The sequence below is a fragment of the Mastomys coucha genome, unplaced genomic scaffold (genome assembly GCF_008632895.1).
Source record: "Mastomys coucha isolate ucsf_1 unplaced genomic scaffold, UCSF_Mcou_1 pScaffold18, whole genome shotgun sequence".
NCBI classification, from domain to species: Eukaryota; Metazoa; Chordata; class Mammalia; order Rodentia; family Muridae; genus Mastomys; species Mastomys coucha.
Genome location: NW_022196900.1, coordinates 91,280,731 through 91,292,104, shown reverse-complemented (window position 1 = coordinate 91,292,104; position 11,374 = coordinate 91,280,731). Strand labels below are relative to the sequence as shown.

The window sequence follows — 11,374 nt, the reverse complement described above, 5'->3', positions numbered from 1 at the left end:
TTTTTGACAAAGGGGTTCTCTTTGGCTGTCCTGGAACTTGTTCTATAAACCAAGCTGGCCTTGAACTCACTGAGATCCTCCTACCTCTAGCTCCCAAGTGCTGGAATTAAAGACATGTGCCAACACTGCCTGGTCTTTGTGACAATCTTAACTGCTAGTATTAACTCAGTCATACAACACACAGAACACAGAAAATGTATATATGTCTACATGTAGGTTACAGAAGGCCCACAGAGGGTTAAAGAGGCCATAGCTGCGTCTCAGGCCTTTGAGAGACACTGATGAAGAGACCAGCAGAAGGCTGATAGTGGGGCAGAGAACACCTCTGTGGGAATAAGATAATGAAGCCCCGTTGGAGGTCTGCAGAAGCTCAGGGCCGGGCGGAGCTCCCAAGTCACGGTGCAGGACTATTGAAGCCAGATGAAGACATGGTGCAGATGGACAAAGAGACAGCATGGCAGAACCACACTGGTGGTTGGTAATTCTAATAGGCTACCTCAACAACAGGGGTGGCCAGGGGGAACTGAAACTAATGTTTGTATATTCCAAAGGGGATTTTAACTGCTTGTCACAAGGATGCTAGTCAAGCCGGGCAGTGGTGGTGCACGCCTTTTGATCCCAGCACTTGGGAGGCAGAGGCAGGTGGATTTCTGAGTCCGAGGCCAGCATGATCTACAGAGTGAGTTCCAGGACAGCCAGGGCTATACAGAGAAACCCTGTCTTGAAAAAACAAAAACAAAAAAACAAACAAAAAAAGAATGCTAGTCAAACAGAGATGGGCAGCTGTTTAGCCCAGAATAATTCCTCCCTACACCTGTCACCTTCCAGCTCCCCAGTCAGCCTTGTAGGATATTTGACCTAGGTCCAGCTCTCTGTTTGGGTGCTGCAGATCAATGCTTCCTTCATAGTTTCATGGAATACCATGCACAGGGACCAAACCCATCCAATGACATTGGTCTGCACAACAGAAGGAGAAATGTCCCCCATCTTCTTGGAGATTTGGATATTTGGTTCCCAGATGGTGGCGCTGCTTGGGGAGGCTTAAGTGGTGCAGCCTAGCAGAAGGAAGTATGTGACTGGTGGTAGGGCATGAGCTAACAAATCCTTGCCCCATTCCAAGCCTCCAGCTCTGCCTCATGGTTTGGATTGAAGAGGTAAGCCCCCTAGCTTCCTGCTCAAGGCACTGTGCCTGTCACCTGCTGTCACATCCCCGGCCCCATGATGGGCTCTTCCCTCTAGGACTATAATCAAAATAATGTCCTACAAGTTGCTTTGGGCGGGGCGTTTTATCACAAAAACAGCAAGGTAACTAATACCGCCAGTAAAGAAGTAGAGACCATGCAAAGAAGGAGCTTTGGCTGCTGGTCCATGTGGACCAGGCCCTTCAACTTCACCATCCTGGTGGCTTCAGCAGTCCTACCTACATCTTAACTTTGAGCTTCACCTGGCCCTGAGCTCTGCCCAAACAGGACCCAACAGCTCCAGCAGACCTCCAACAGGGGTTTCACTGCAGAACTTAGCTTCATAGACGCTTTAGTAAGAGCAGGTTAAAAGCCGGGCAGTGGTCGGGTGGTGGGGGTGCATGCCTTTAATCTCAGCACTTGGGAGGCAGAGGCAGGTGGATTTCTGAGTTCAAGGCCAGCCTGGTCTACAGAGTGAGTTCCAAGACAGCCGGGGCTACACAGAGAAACCCTGTCTTGAAACCTCCCCCCCACCAAAAAAAAAAAAAAAAGCCGGGCAGTGGTGGCACACACCTTTAATCCCACTTAGGAGGCAGAGACAGGTAGATTTCTAAGTTTGAGGCCAGCCTGGTCTACATAGCAAGTTCTAGGACTACATAGTGAGACCCTGTCTTGAAAAAATAAAAACAAAAGAAAAAAAAAAGCACGTTAAAAAATATTAAAATACATTTAAAAGTTTTCATTAAGATTTGCCTTTGGACCTGGAGGTGGTCATGGTACATGCCTTTAATCCTGGCCCTTGAGAAGCAGAGGCAGGCAGGTCAAGGCCAGCCAGCATAGCCTACAGAACAAGTTCCTGGCCTACAGAACAAGTTCCCAGAAAACCAAGGCTACACAGAGAAACCATGTTTGGAAAAAAAACAAAAACAAATAAGATCTGTCTTTGAACCTGGAGGTATGTCTCAGAGGTAGAATGTCAGCTTAGCATGGGGAGGTCCCGAATAGTAAAACATCCTCAGCCAGGACATACATAGAATCACAGAAATAAACACCCCCAACCCCCCCACACACCACACTGGCACCCTGGGTTGAGGGGGGCACTGCCTGACCTTGACTCTTCTGCCCTGAGACATTAACCAGTCTTTAGCCAGTCACAATAAACCTTTAATCTCTAGGACTAAGAAACATGTCCATTTAAGAACAGGTCAGGACGATACTCAGTGATTAAGAGCACCCACTGTTCTCTCCAGTGACTCAGGTTCAGTTCTCAACACCCACACGGTAGCTCGCAATGGCTGTAATTCCAGTTCCAGGCACCTCTTCTGGCCTCTGCCGGTACCATGCACAGTGGCGCACAGATGTACATGCAAGCAAAATACTCATAGAGCCCTGGGTTCAGACACACCTCTGCGTGTGTGTGTGTGTGTGTGTGTGTGTGTGTGTGTGTGTGTGTGTGTGAGCGTAAGTGCGTGGGGGTGGGTATTGTATAGTTCAAAATACTAATCAGCTAATTCCCCCTCCCAACAAAAGCTACATAGATTTAAATGCATCAAAGGACAACGCAGGGGACCGGAGAGATGATCCCTAGTGCCTAGTTCTACAAGGGCAGTGAGCCACCCAAACACCTTCTGTGCCACCGGCTCCAGACTACCTGCCACCCACGTGAACCTGAAATCACAGCAGGGCCAATCCCGGCCCTCTTAAAGTCACCATCGGGCTGGAAAAATGGCTCAGCAGGTAAAGCAGGTATTTGCTGCTAAGTTAAATAGCCTGAGTTTGATTCTGGGATCCATAGGGTGGAAAGGAAGAACTGACTCCTGGTCTGCCTTTGAACCTGTCTGACCTCTACATAATAATAATAAATGTTATTACAACAAAAATGAATTTTAAAAAGTGTAACAACCACCACCACAACAAGAAAACCAAATAGTAAAGGCAGACCGTTGCCTCCCTTCCTCGCCTTCCATCCCAGAAGACAGGCTCAACTCTAGTATTTCTCACAGTGACAAGAAGGGACTAGAAATGGGAGTCCGGGTACCCGCAGACTGGTCGGCGCGGTGGGCGTGGCCCATAGGCTGCACCCTCGGAATCCGCCCCTCGCTCTCGATCCGCATGCGCACTGACGCGGGGGCGGACCGGCACATCGACATCCGGGAGTCTGATTGCCTGTAGCTGTTTTGTTTTCTTGCAGAACTGGAGTAAACCGAGGCTGCCAAACGCGGCGCGACTCCCAACTCCGGACTTGGACGTGAGTGCGGACGGGAGGGCGGAGCAGCGGGCTGGGTCGGGCCGGGCTCGAACTCGCGACGGTGGCTCCTGGACGCCGCTGCCGCGGCTGCGAACGTGCGACCCGCGGGGCCGCTTCCTGTGGCGGGGACTCTTCCCCAAAACTGCGGAGCTGGTCATGCTCGTCCGACGGCGGAGCATCAGGGTCGGCCCACGCGCGACCGCGCCCTGTTCCTCCAGTCTGCAGGGCGGGTCTGCCTTTGAACATGTCAAGTAATGCAACGAAAAATGGACTCGGGTGGGGCCATTGGGTGACCCGACAATGACACTTAATGGGTTGCTTTTCTTTCCGATCATTAGATAAAAACGAGTGTATTTTCAGACCCGAACTCATCACAAAAGTGTATCAGTTTTTCCCTTTAGCTTGTTTAGAGGCGGCTAAAGCTGAGGTCGCGTTCGTCAGGGAGCCCTGTGAGGTCTGGGGTGTTCACTGTGATCGAGTTGTATATAGTTCAGGCTTTCCCATTATCTGTGAAAGAAAGATGAGCGATGTTTCTCCGGCTGGGTCTGCACCGTTGAGCTTGAAGGAGGAGGGTGATTTAAGACAATTTCGTCTGACCGTGGTAATTTGACTGCACGTTCTTTATTTTAAGTCTGAATTAGTTTCAGGCCTGCACTTTTTGTGGGGAATGTTGAAACAGCATCAGTAGCAGAGTTAGAGATAGTAAATAAGATAAGATGGGGGTGCCCTTTACCAAGTAATGGCATCCGAAGGCAGGCTTGGAGAAGGGACAGATAGTGGAGAAGAAATGAAGTCGACATGAAGCCCGTCGTTCAGTTGTTCTTTTCTTAATCTGGGCATTGGAAAACACAGATGCAGGATAAAAGGTGCAAATTCCTAGGGGAAATATTTTTTTCATCCAAGTCTACATTTTTACCTTAAAACCAAAGTTTATCACATCCTTATTTAGCAAAATCAAATAGGAACCTTAGTACGGGGCTTGAGATTTAGAAAGCAACTGTGGAGGGCCAAGCATCATTGCGCTCGCTTAAGACTGCTTAAATGTATAGTGGACTTGCAATAAAAAAAAAGGGACATCTTTGAGGAGATCAGTACATTTCTGTTTAAGATGAGGGTAATCACCTTCGTTCATATTATGTAAATATGCTAAAACCATTCTAATTTTGCTTTCCTGTTTTGTCTTCTTAAAATTTTTATTGATTCAATGTGAGTGGTCTGCTGCATATACATCCGCAGGCCAGAAGAGGGCATCAGATCCCCTTGGAGATGGTTATGAACCACCAGGTGGTTTCTGGGACCTCTGGAAGAGCAGCCGGTGCTCTTAACTGTGGAGCCATTTCATCAGCCCCTTGTTTTGTCTTTTGAAGACAGACTGGCCTGAAACTCACTGTGCAGCTCTGGCTGGCTCTCTCACTGAGCACAGTCCTCCTGCCTCAGCCTGCCAAGTGCTAGAGGATTGCAGGCAGGAGCCGGCACACCAGCCCAAGCTAAAACCGTGTTTTAAATTAAATGTAGGCGCCATCCCTAGTACCTCACCCCCACCACAGCAACATCAGTCAGATATTCTGACGACATAAGAAGGGCCAGAATAAAGAACATTTGTAGCTTGTGTTAGGTTATCATCCAGCTGTTATTTTGCAGAAACAAGAAAACTGAAGTACCTTATTTAACTGTGATGGTTTTGTTCTAGTGACCTGAAAAGATGTCTGGATTTCTAGAAGGCTCACGGTGCTCAGAATGCATGGACTGGGGGGAGAAGCGGAACACGGTCGCCTCCATCGCTGCTGGCGTTCTGGTAAGTCCCTGTGGAGGTCTTGGCCCTCCATATGTTGATCTGTGGCTGTATAGACGGTTTAGGTTGTGTGTGATGCTTTCAAACGTGTCCTTCTAAAAAATAATCAACCGGGCAGTGGTGGCGCACGCCTTTGATTCCAGCACTTGGGAGGCAGAGGCAGGTGGATTTCTGAGTTCGAGGCCAGCCTGGTCTACAGAGTGAGTACCAGGACAGCCAGGGCTGCACAGAGAAACCCTGTCTCAAAAACCAAAAAAGGAAAATAAAAAAAAAATCAATCACCAAACTTATTTACTCAGTGATGTCTCACTTGTGAGTTTGTTAGTAGTGTTAATGGTTGTCATAATGAAGCATTTTGTATGCATTTACTTGTTGTATTGGTTCTGCCTCCTTGGCTGAGTACAGGAGGGCTAAAGGGTTGAAGAGGGCCAGGTGCGACACATGCCTTTGATCCCAGCACTCTGGAGGCAAAGGCAAGTGGATCTCTGTGAGTTTGAGGCCCCCCTGGTCTACACATTGAGTTCCAGGACAGCCAGAGCAATTAATGAGACCCTGTCTTAAAAAAAAAGGAAGAAAAGGCTGGGCTGTGGTGACGCATGCCTTTAATCCCAGCACTTGGGAGGCAGAGACAAGAGGATTTCTGAGTTCGAGGCCAGCCTGGTCTACAGAGTGAGTTCCAGGACAGCCAGGATTTCTGAGTTCAAGACCAGCCTGGTCTACAGAGTGAGTTCCAGGACAGCCAGGGCTATACAGAGAAACCCTATCTTGAAAAAAAAAAATGGAAGAAAGGGTTAAAGAGACAATCAGGTCTAAACCGGTCACGATAGATAATTCCCATTTCTCAGGTTATCCAGGGTTCATATACCCCTTGGTCTCATAGGGAGAAGTATTAGGAAGCTCATGAGCTCCTCCTTTTGCATGGGTCTCCTGTGGGTCACGTTGGCTTCGAACTTGCTCCCGTAGGCAAGGATGCCCTTGAAGTCTTCATCATCCTGCCTCTACTTCCCAAGTGCCGGGGTTACCGCGTGTGTCCCCTGAGCTGTAAAATACAGTGCTCAGACAGGATTCGCAAGATAAAGCTACTTATACCGCACACTCTCTTGCAGTCTGAGGTTGTGGGTTAAGATCTTACCTGCTGCCTGTTCTCTTTTCTTTGGTTTGTTTGTTTGTTTGTTTGTTTTATGTGCACTGGTGTGAGGGTGTCAGATCCCTTGGAATAGGAGTTACAGACAGTTGGGAGCTGCTGTGTGGGTGCTGGGAATTGAACCTGGGTCCTCTGGAGGGGCAGACTATGCTCTTAACCACTGAGCCATCTGGCCAGCCCCTGCTGTCTATTCTAAAGAGAAATATTTTTACTAGACACTGAGCCTAGGACTTCACACAGAGTAGACAAGTTCTGTGTCACTGAGCCCCAGCCTGGAAGGAAGAAATTTTAAATGAATGACTAGAGACCCAAGTTTAAGTATATTTTCTGTACCTCATCTTTGATTTTTTTTTTTTAAATAATTTACTTAGTGTGTCTATGTGAGGGTATCAGATCCCCAGTTGTGAGCTGGGTGTGGTTGCTGGGAATTGAACTTGGGTCATCTGAAAGAGCAGCCAGTGCCCTTAACCACTGAGCCATCTCTCCAGCCCTGATTTTCATGATATTTTTTCAAAAATTATTTTTTTTCAAAGACATGACAAAATTTAATACTACTTTAGAAACTCTCATGTTTTCAAAAGCTTTAAGTTTTATTCTTTGAATAAAATACCTTAAATGCAGGGTGGGAGAGATGGCTCAGGGATTAGAGCATTTGTTACTCTTGCAGAGGACCCAGATTCAGTTGCCAGCATCCACATAGTGGCTCATAACCCCCTGTAATCCAGCTCTAATACCCCAGTTCTAATACCCTCTCCTATACTCCATGGACACCAGGCACAAATGTGATACACATGAAGGCAAAGCATTCAGACACATAAGATAAATTAATTTTTTTTTTCTAAATCTTGAACAAAGGCTGGAGAGATGGCTCAGTGGTTAAGAGCATTGACTACTCTTCCAGATGAACTGAGTTCAATTCCCAGCATCCACACGATGGCTCACAATCATCTGTAATGGGATCCAATGCCCTCTTCCTGTGTGTCTGAAGACAGCTACAGTGTACTCATTTAAATAAATATTAAAAAAAAAAATCTTGAACATACTAAACAGGGGAAGGACCCAGGCCACTGCTTGTACTAGCCAATCAGAGCATCATTAATAAACATGTGACTCTGTCTATAACCTGGTAAAGACAATTTGATAGTTTAAAATAACTGAGGCGGGGAGAAGGGGGATCCTTTCATATCCTTGTAAGCTATTGGTCAGAATTTGGTGAGTGGCTTCTAGTGTGTGTGGTGCTGGAGATGGAAGCCAGGAGCTGCACACACAGGCAATGCTCAACCACCAAGCTTCATCCGTAGATGTCTGTAATGCCAGTACATTCCTGTTTGGGTGGGGTTTTTTTTGTTGTTGTTTTTGTTTTTAATGTAGAGTTTTAATGTTTCTATTTTATATATTTTCCTCTAATTAATAACTAGAAGAAAATTTAGTTAGGTAATACATAATTTCATATTCAAATTAAACTTAAGAATCATATATTGGGGGGGCTAGAGAGATGACTCAGCCATTGAGAGCACCAACTGCTCTTCCAGAGGTCCTGAGTTCAATTCCCAGGAACCACATGGTGGCTCATAACCATCTGTAATGGGATCCAATGCCCTCTTCTGGTGTGTCTGAGAAAAGCAATGGTGTACTCATATAAATAAAATGAATGAATAAATCTTTAAAAAAAAAAAAAAAAAGAATCATATATCAGAGGGGCTGGAGAGATGGCTCAGCTGGTAAGGATGCTGCTCTTCCAGAGGACCCAGGTTCAATTCCCAGCACCCACGTGGCAGCTCACCCCTGTCTGTAACTCTAGTTCCAGGACATCTGACACCTTCACACTGATGCTCATAAAATAAAGTAAGTTAAAAAAAATCATATCTCGCCAGGCGGTGGTGGCTCACACCTTTAATCCCAGCACTTGGGAGGCAGAGGCAGGTGGATTTCAGAGTTTGAAGCCAGCCTGTTCTACAGAGTAAGTTCCAGGACAGCCAGGGCTACACAGAGAAACCCTGTCTCGAAAAACAAAACAACAACAAAAAAATCATATCTCAAAAAAAAGTCCTATCCAAAACCATCAAATGGCCATACTGTAATCATCAAAAGGAGTAAGAACTGCAGACATGTTGTTTCATAACGCCAAGATGTATTTAAGATTCTTCTGGTGGTAACTGCTCTCCCTATGACCCACGCTGCCACACTCCACATTAGCTGTCTCGAGAAGTGCGGACTGCGGCAGGCTGGTCCCTTCATCAGCTGGGATTTGAGGTTGACCTTGAACTCAGTGCAGTCACACTTGAGTCATCTGAGCACAGTAGTTGACAGGCGTGAACAGTCCCCATGGACTCCACATTCCCCATCTTCGTGAGGTGTCAGAACTTGTAGGTTTGTAAAGTCTGTACTAGTGGGAGCAGGATTAGGGTTCCTGCTACACATTTTTTTTAAACGTCCATTTGTTTTATGTGCAAGGATGTTTTGCCTGCCTGTATGACTGTACACCGTGTACATACATGTGAGTGCCCATGGGAAGATGTCGGATCCCATAGGACTGGAGTTACGGGTGGCTGTGAGTCAGCATGTAGGTGCTGGGAATTGAACCCTGGTTCTTTGGAAGAGCAGTCAGTGCTCTGAATGGCTGCTGAGCCATCTCATCAGCCCTGGGTGCCTGCTATTTAATCAGCTGGTGAACCACTCGCAGAGCGAAAGCATGAAGCTGCTGGAATGACTTGGGGTGGGGGAGGGGAATTTGGAAATTCATTTGAAGAGGTTCCTTGGTCCAGACACCCTGTGCTAACATGCGTGCTGTTGCTATTGAATCTTGCTGGCATCACCTTATTCTGTCTGTCTGTTTTCAGTTTTTCACGGGATGGTGGATCATCATAGACGCGGCTGTCATGTACCCCAAGATGGATCAGTTGAACCACTCGTACCACGCCTGTGGCGTCATAGCAACCATAGCCTTCCTCATGTAAGTGGCAGTGTCACCCACCTACCTAGAGTGTCACAGACTCAAGCGATCCTAGACACAATTTAAAATTCTGGTAGGTAAGAAGGACCCCTGGGCATGGTGACGCGCTTGGAACAGAGCCAGCACTTGGAACAGAGACAGGGAGATGGCTGCAAGTTTCAGGCCAGCCTAGTCTACTTACGAAGTCCCATGCCAGCCAAGGGACTTGGTCTCAAGCAATAATGCAAAGGGCCTCGAGAGGTGGCTCGGTAGGTAAGAGCGTACATTGCTTTGGCAGAAGACCCCGGTTCGGTTCTCTTAACCACTGAGCTGTCTCTCCACCCCTGGGTTCAGTTCCCAGCATCCTCATGGTGGTTCATAGATAGTCTCCTGTTACTCCAGCTCCAGGAGATCTTTCTTTTGGGGGGGTGCACGGGTTCAAGACAGGGTTTCTCTGTGTAGTCCTGGCTGTCCTGGAACTCACTCTGTAGACCAGGCTGGCCTCGAACTCAGAAATCCACCTGCTTCTGCCTCCCAAGTGCTGGAATCAAAGGTGTGTGCCACCACTGCCAAGCTTAGCTTCATGGGATCTTATGGCCTCTCTGTAGGCACCAGGCACTCATATATGCATGCATGTAAAACACCACATGCCTATAAATAAGTCCAACAGAAAGAAACAAGACACAAATCCCAGCCCTTTCTAGGCTGAGACAGAAGGATTGCTGTGAGTTCACGCATCTCCCTGCTCTCCTCAGCTGTGCTTGCTTCTGTCCTAGCACAAAGTTGGAAGTTCCCCATGAGTCCAGGACACTGTATACTTTCCTATAGTTTTTCAATACCTGAGGTTCTTACTAAGCTCAAAGCCGGCCTCTGCTCTCAGCATGAGAATTGGCGGCAACTAAAACAGGAGCAGGCTAGAGGTGAATCGGGTGGACGGTAACTAAGCAAGATTCCATTACGGCATGTTAAATGGCTGTGGTACAGATGTGGGAAACAAGACAGAAGGGGGAGGGGTATCAGGAGTCAGAGGGGGTGGTCAGGAGTCAAGAGGCGGGTCAAAAGAGGACGGAGGAGTCAGATGGGGGAAGGAAGAGGAGAATCAGGAGTCAGGGGGCAGGAGTGGGGGGACAGGAGTCAGTGGGGGGACAGAAGCCAGGGAGGATCAGGAGCCTGAGGAGGAGGTGGAGACAGTCCTGGAGAGCAAAAAGAGGCTCACTGAAGCTGTGACTGACCTTGGGTCTCAAGTGTTCCTTTTGGTTTTGGCCTTCTAGCTGTACAGCGATAATTCTGTCACTATTCCTGGCCATTCCTATCTGAAGTCCTCCCCCTTTGATAAATTGTCAAGGATTCTCATCTCTTTGTCCCCCTGTGCCCTGTTCCAGACCTCAGGCTCATCCTCCAAGTTGAGTGAATTCCAGGGACTTTCCTTGTTCTTGTACATGCACGTATGTTTCCCTAGTTGCAAGCGCTTCTTGTAGGGACCAGCTATTGTTTTTGAGACAGGCTCTCACTGTATGACCAGGCCATCCTGGGGTTGGTTATTCTGGCGCCTCCGCCTCCCAGTCGCTAGGGTTACTCGTGTGCCCCCACACAGGCCTTCTTTGGCGTGCTGCAGACCTTTATCGCTGACGCTTGCTACCATTCTCGTGTAAGAAGTCTGGAAAACATTCCAGTCCTGGGTTAGTGCTTCAGCTGGGGTGAGTGGCTGAGGGGCTGCTGGCCTGAGCACCAGGTAAGGGAACTTTCCCCTGAGTGTCAGCACTGTCAGCAGGGAGAACAGATCTCAGGAGAAAAGCCACCCCACCTCCCTGCTTATGAGTACAAGTAGTTGGTGGGCCTGCTGTGGTGGGCCTGCTGTGGGCCAAAGAGACTGGCAGATTACGACCATACCCTGCTGCCACTGTCTGGGTAATTTTCTTTCCATACATGTATGCATACATGCACATGCACATGTGTGCGTGTGTTTGTGTGATGTGTGTGTGTGTGCGTGTGTGTGTGTGTGTGTGTGCGTGTGTGTGTGTGTGTGTGTGTGTGTGCATGCGTGTGTTCATGAGTGAGTGTGTGCATGTGTGTACAT

The 11,374-nt window shown here is 47.8% G+C and overlaps 1 protein-coding gene across 1 annotated transcript in view; it reads left to right on the top strand.

The window, feature by feature from the left end:
• Positions 1–3,293: 3,293 nt before the first annotated feature.
• Tmem50a (transmembrane protein 50A) overlaps positions 3,294–11,374 on the top strand; it is an 18,719-nt gene continuing 10,638 nt past the window's right edge. The window contains exons 1-3 of the mRNA XM_031379038.1: positions 3,294–3,429; positions 5,120–5,224; positions 9,206–9,318. Coding sequence (XP_031234898.1) covers positions 5,132–5,224; positions 9,206–9,318 — 206 coding nt within the window. The 5' untranslated portion in view covers positions 3,294–3,429; positions 5,120–5,131. The remainder of the gene's footprint in view (positions 3,430–5,119; positions 5,225–9,205; positions 9,319–11,374) is intronic.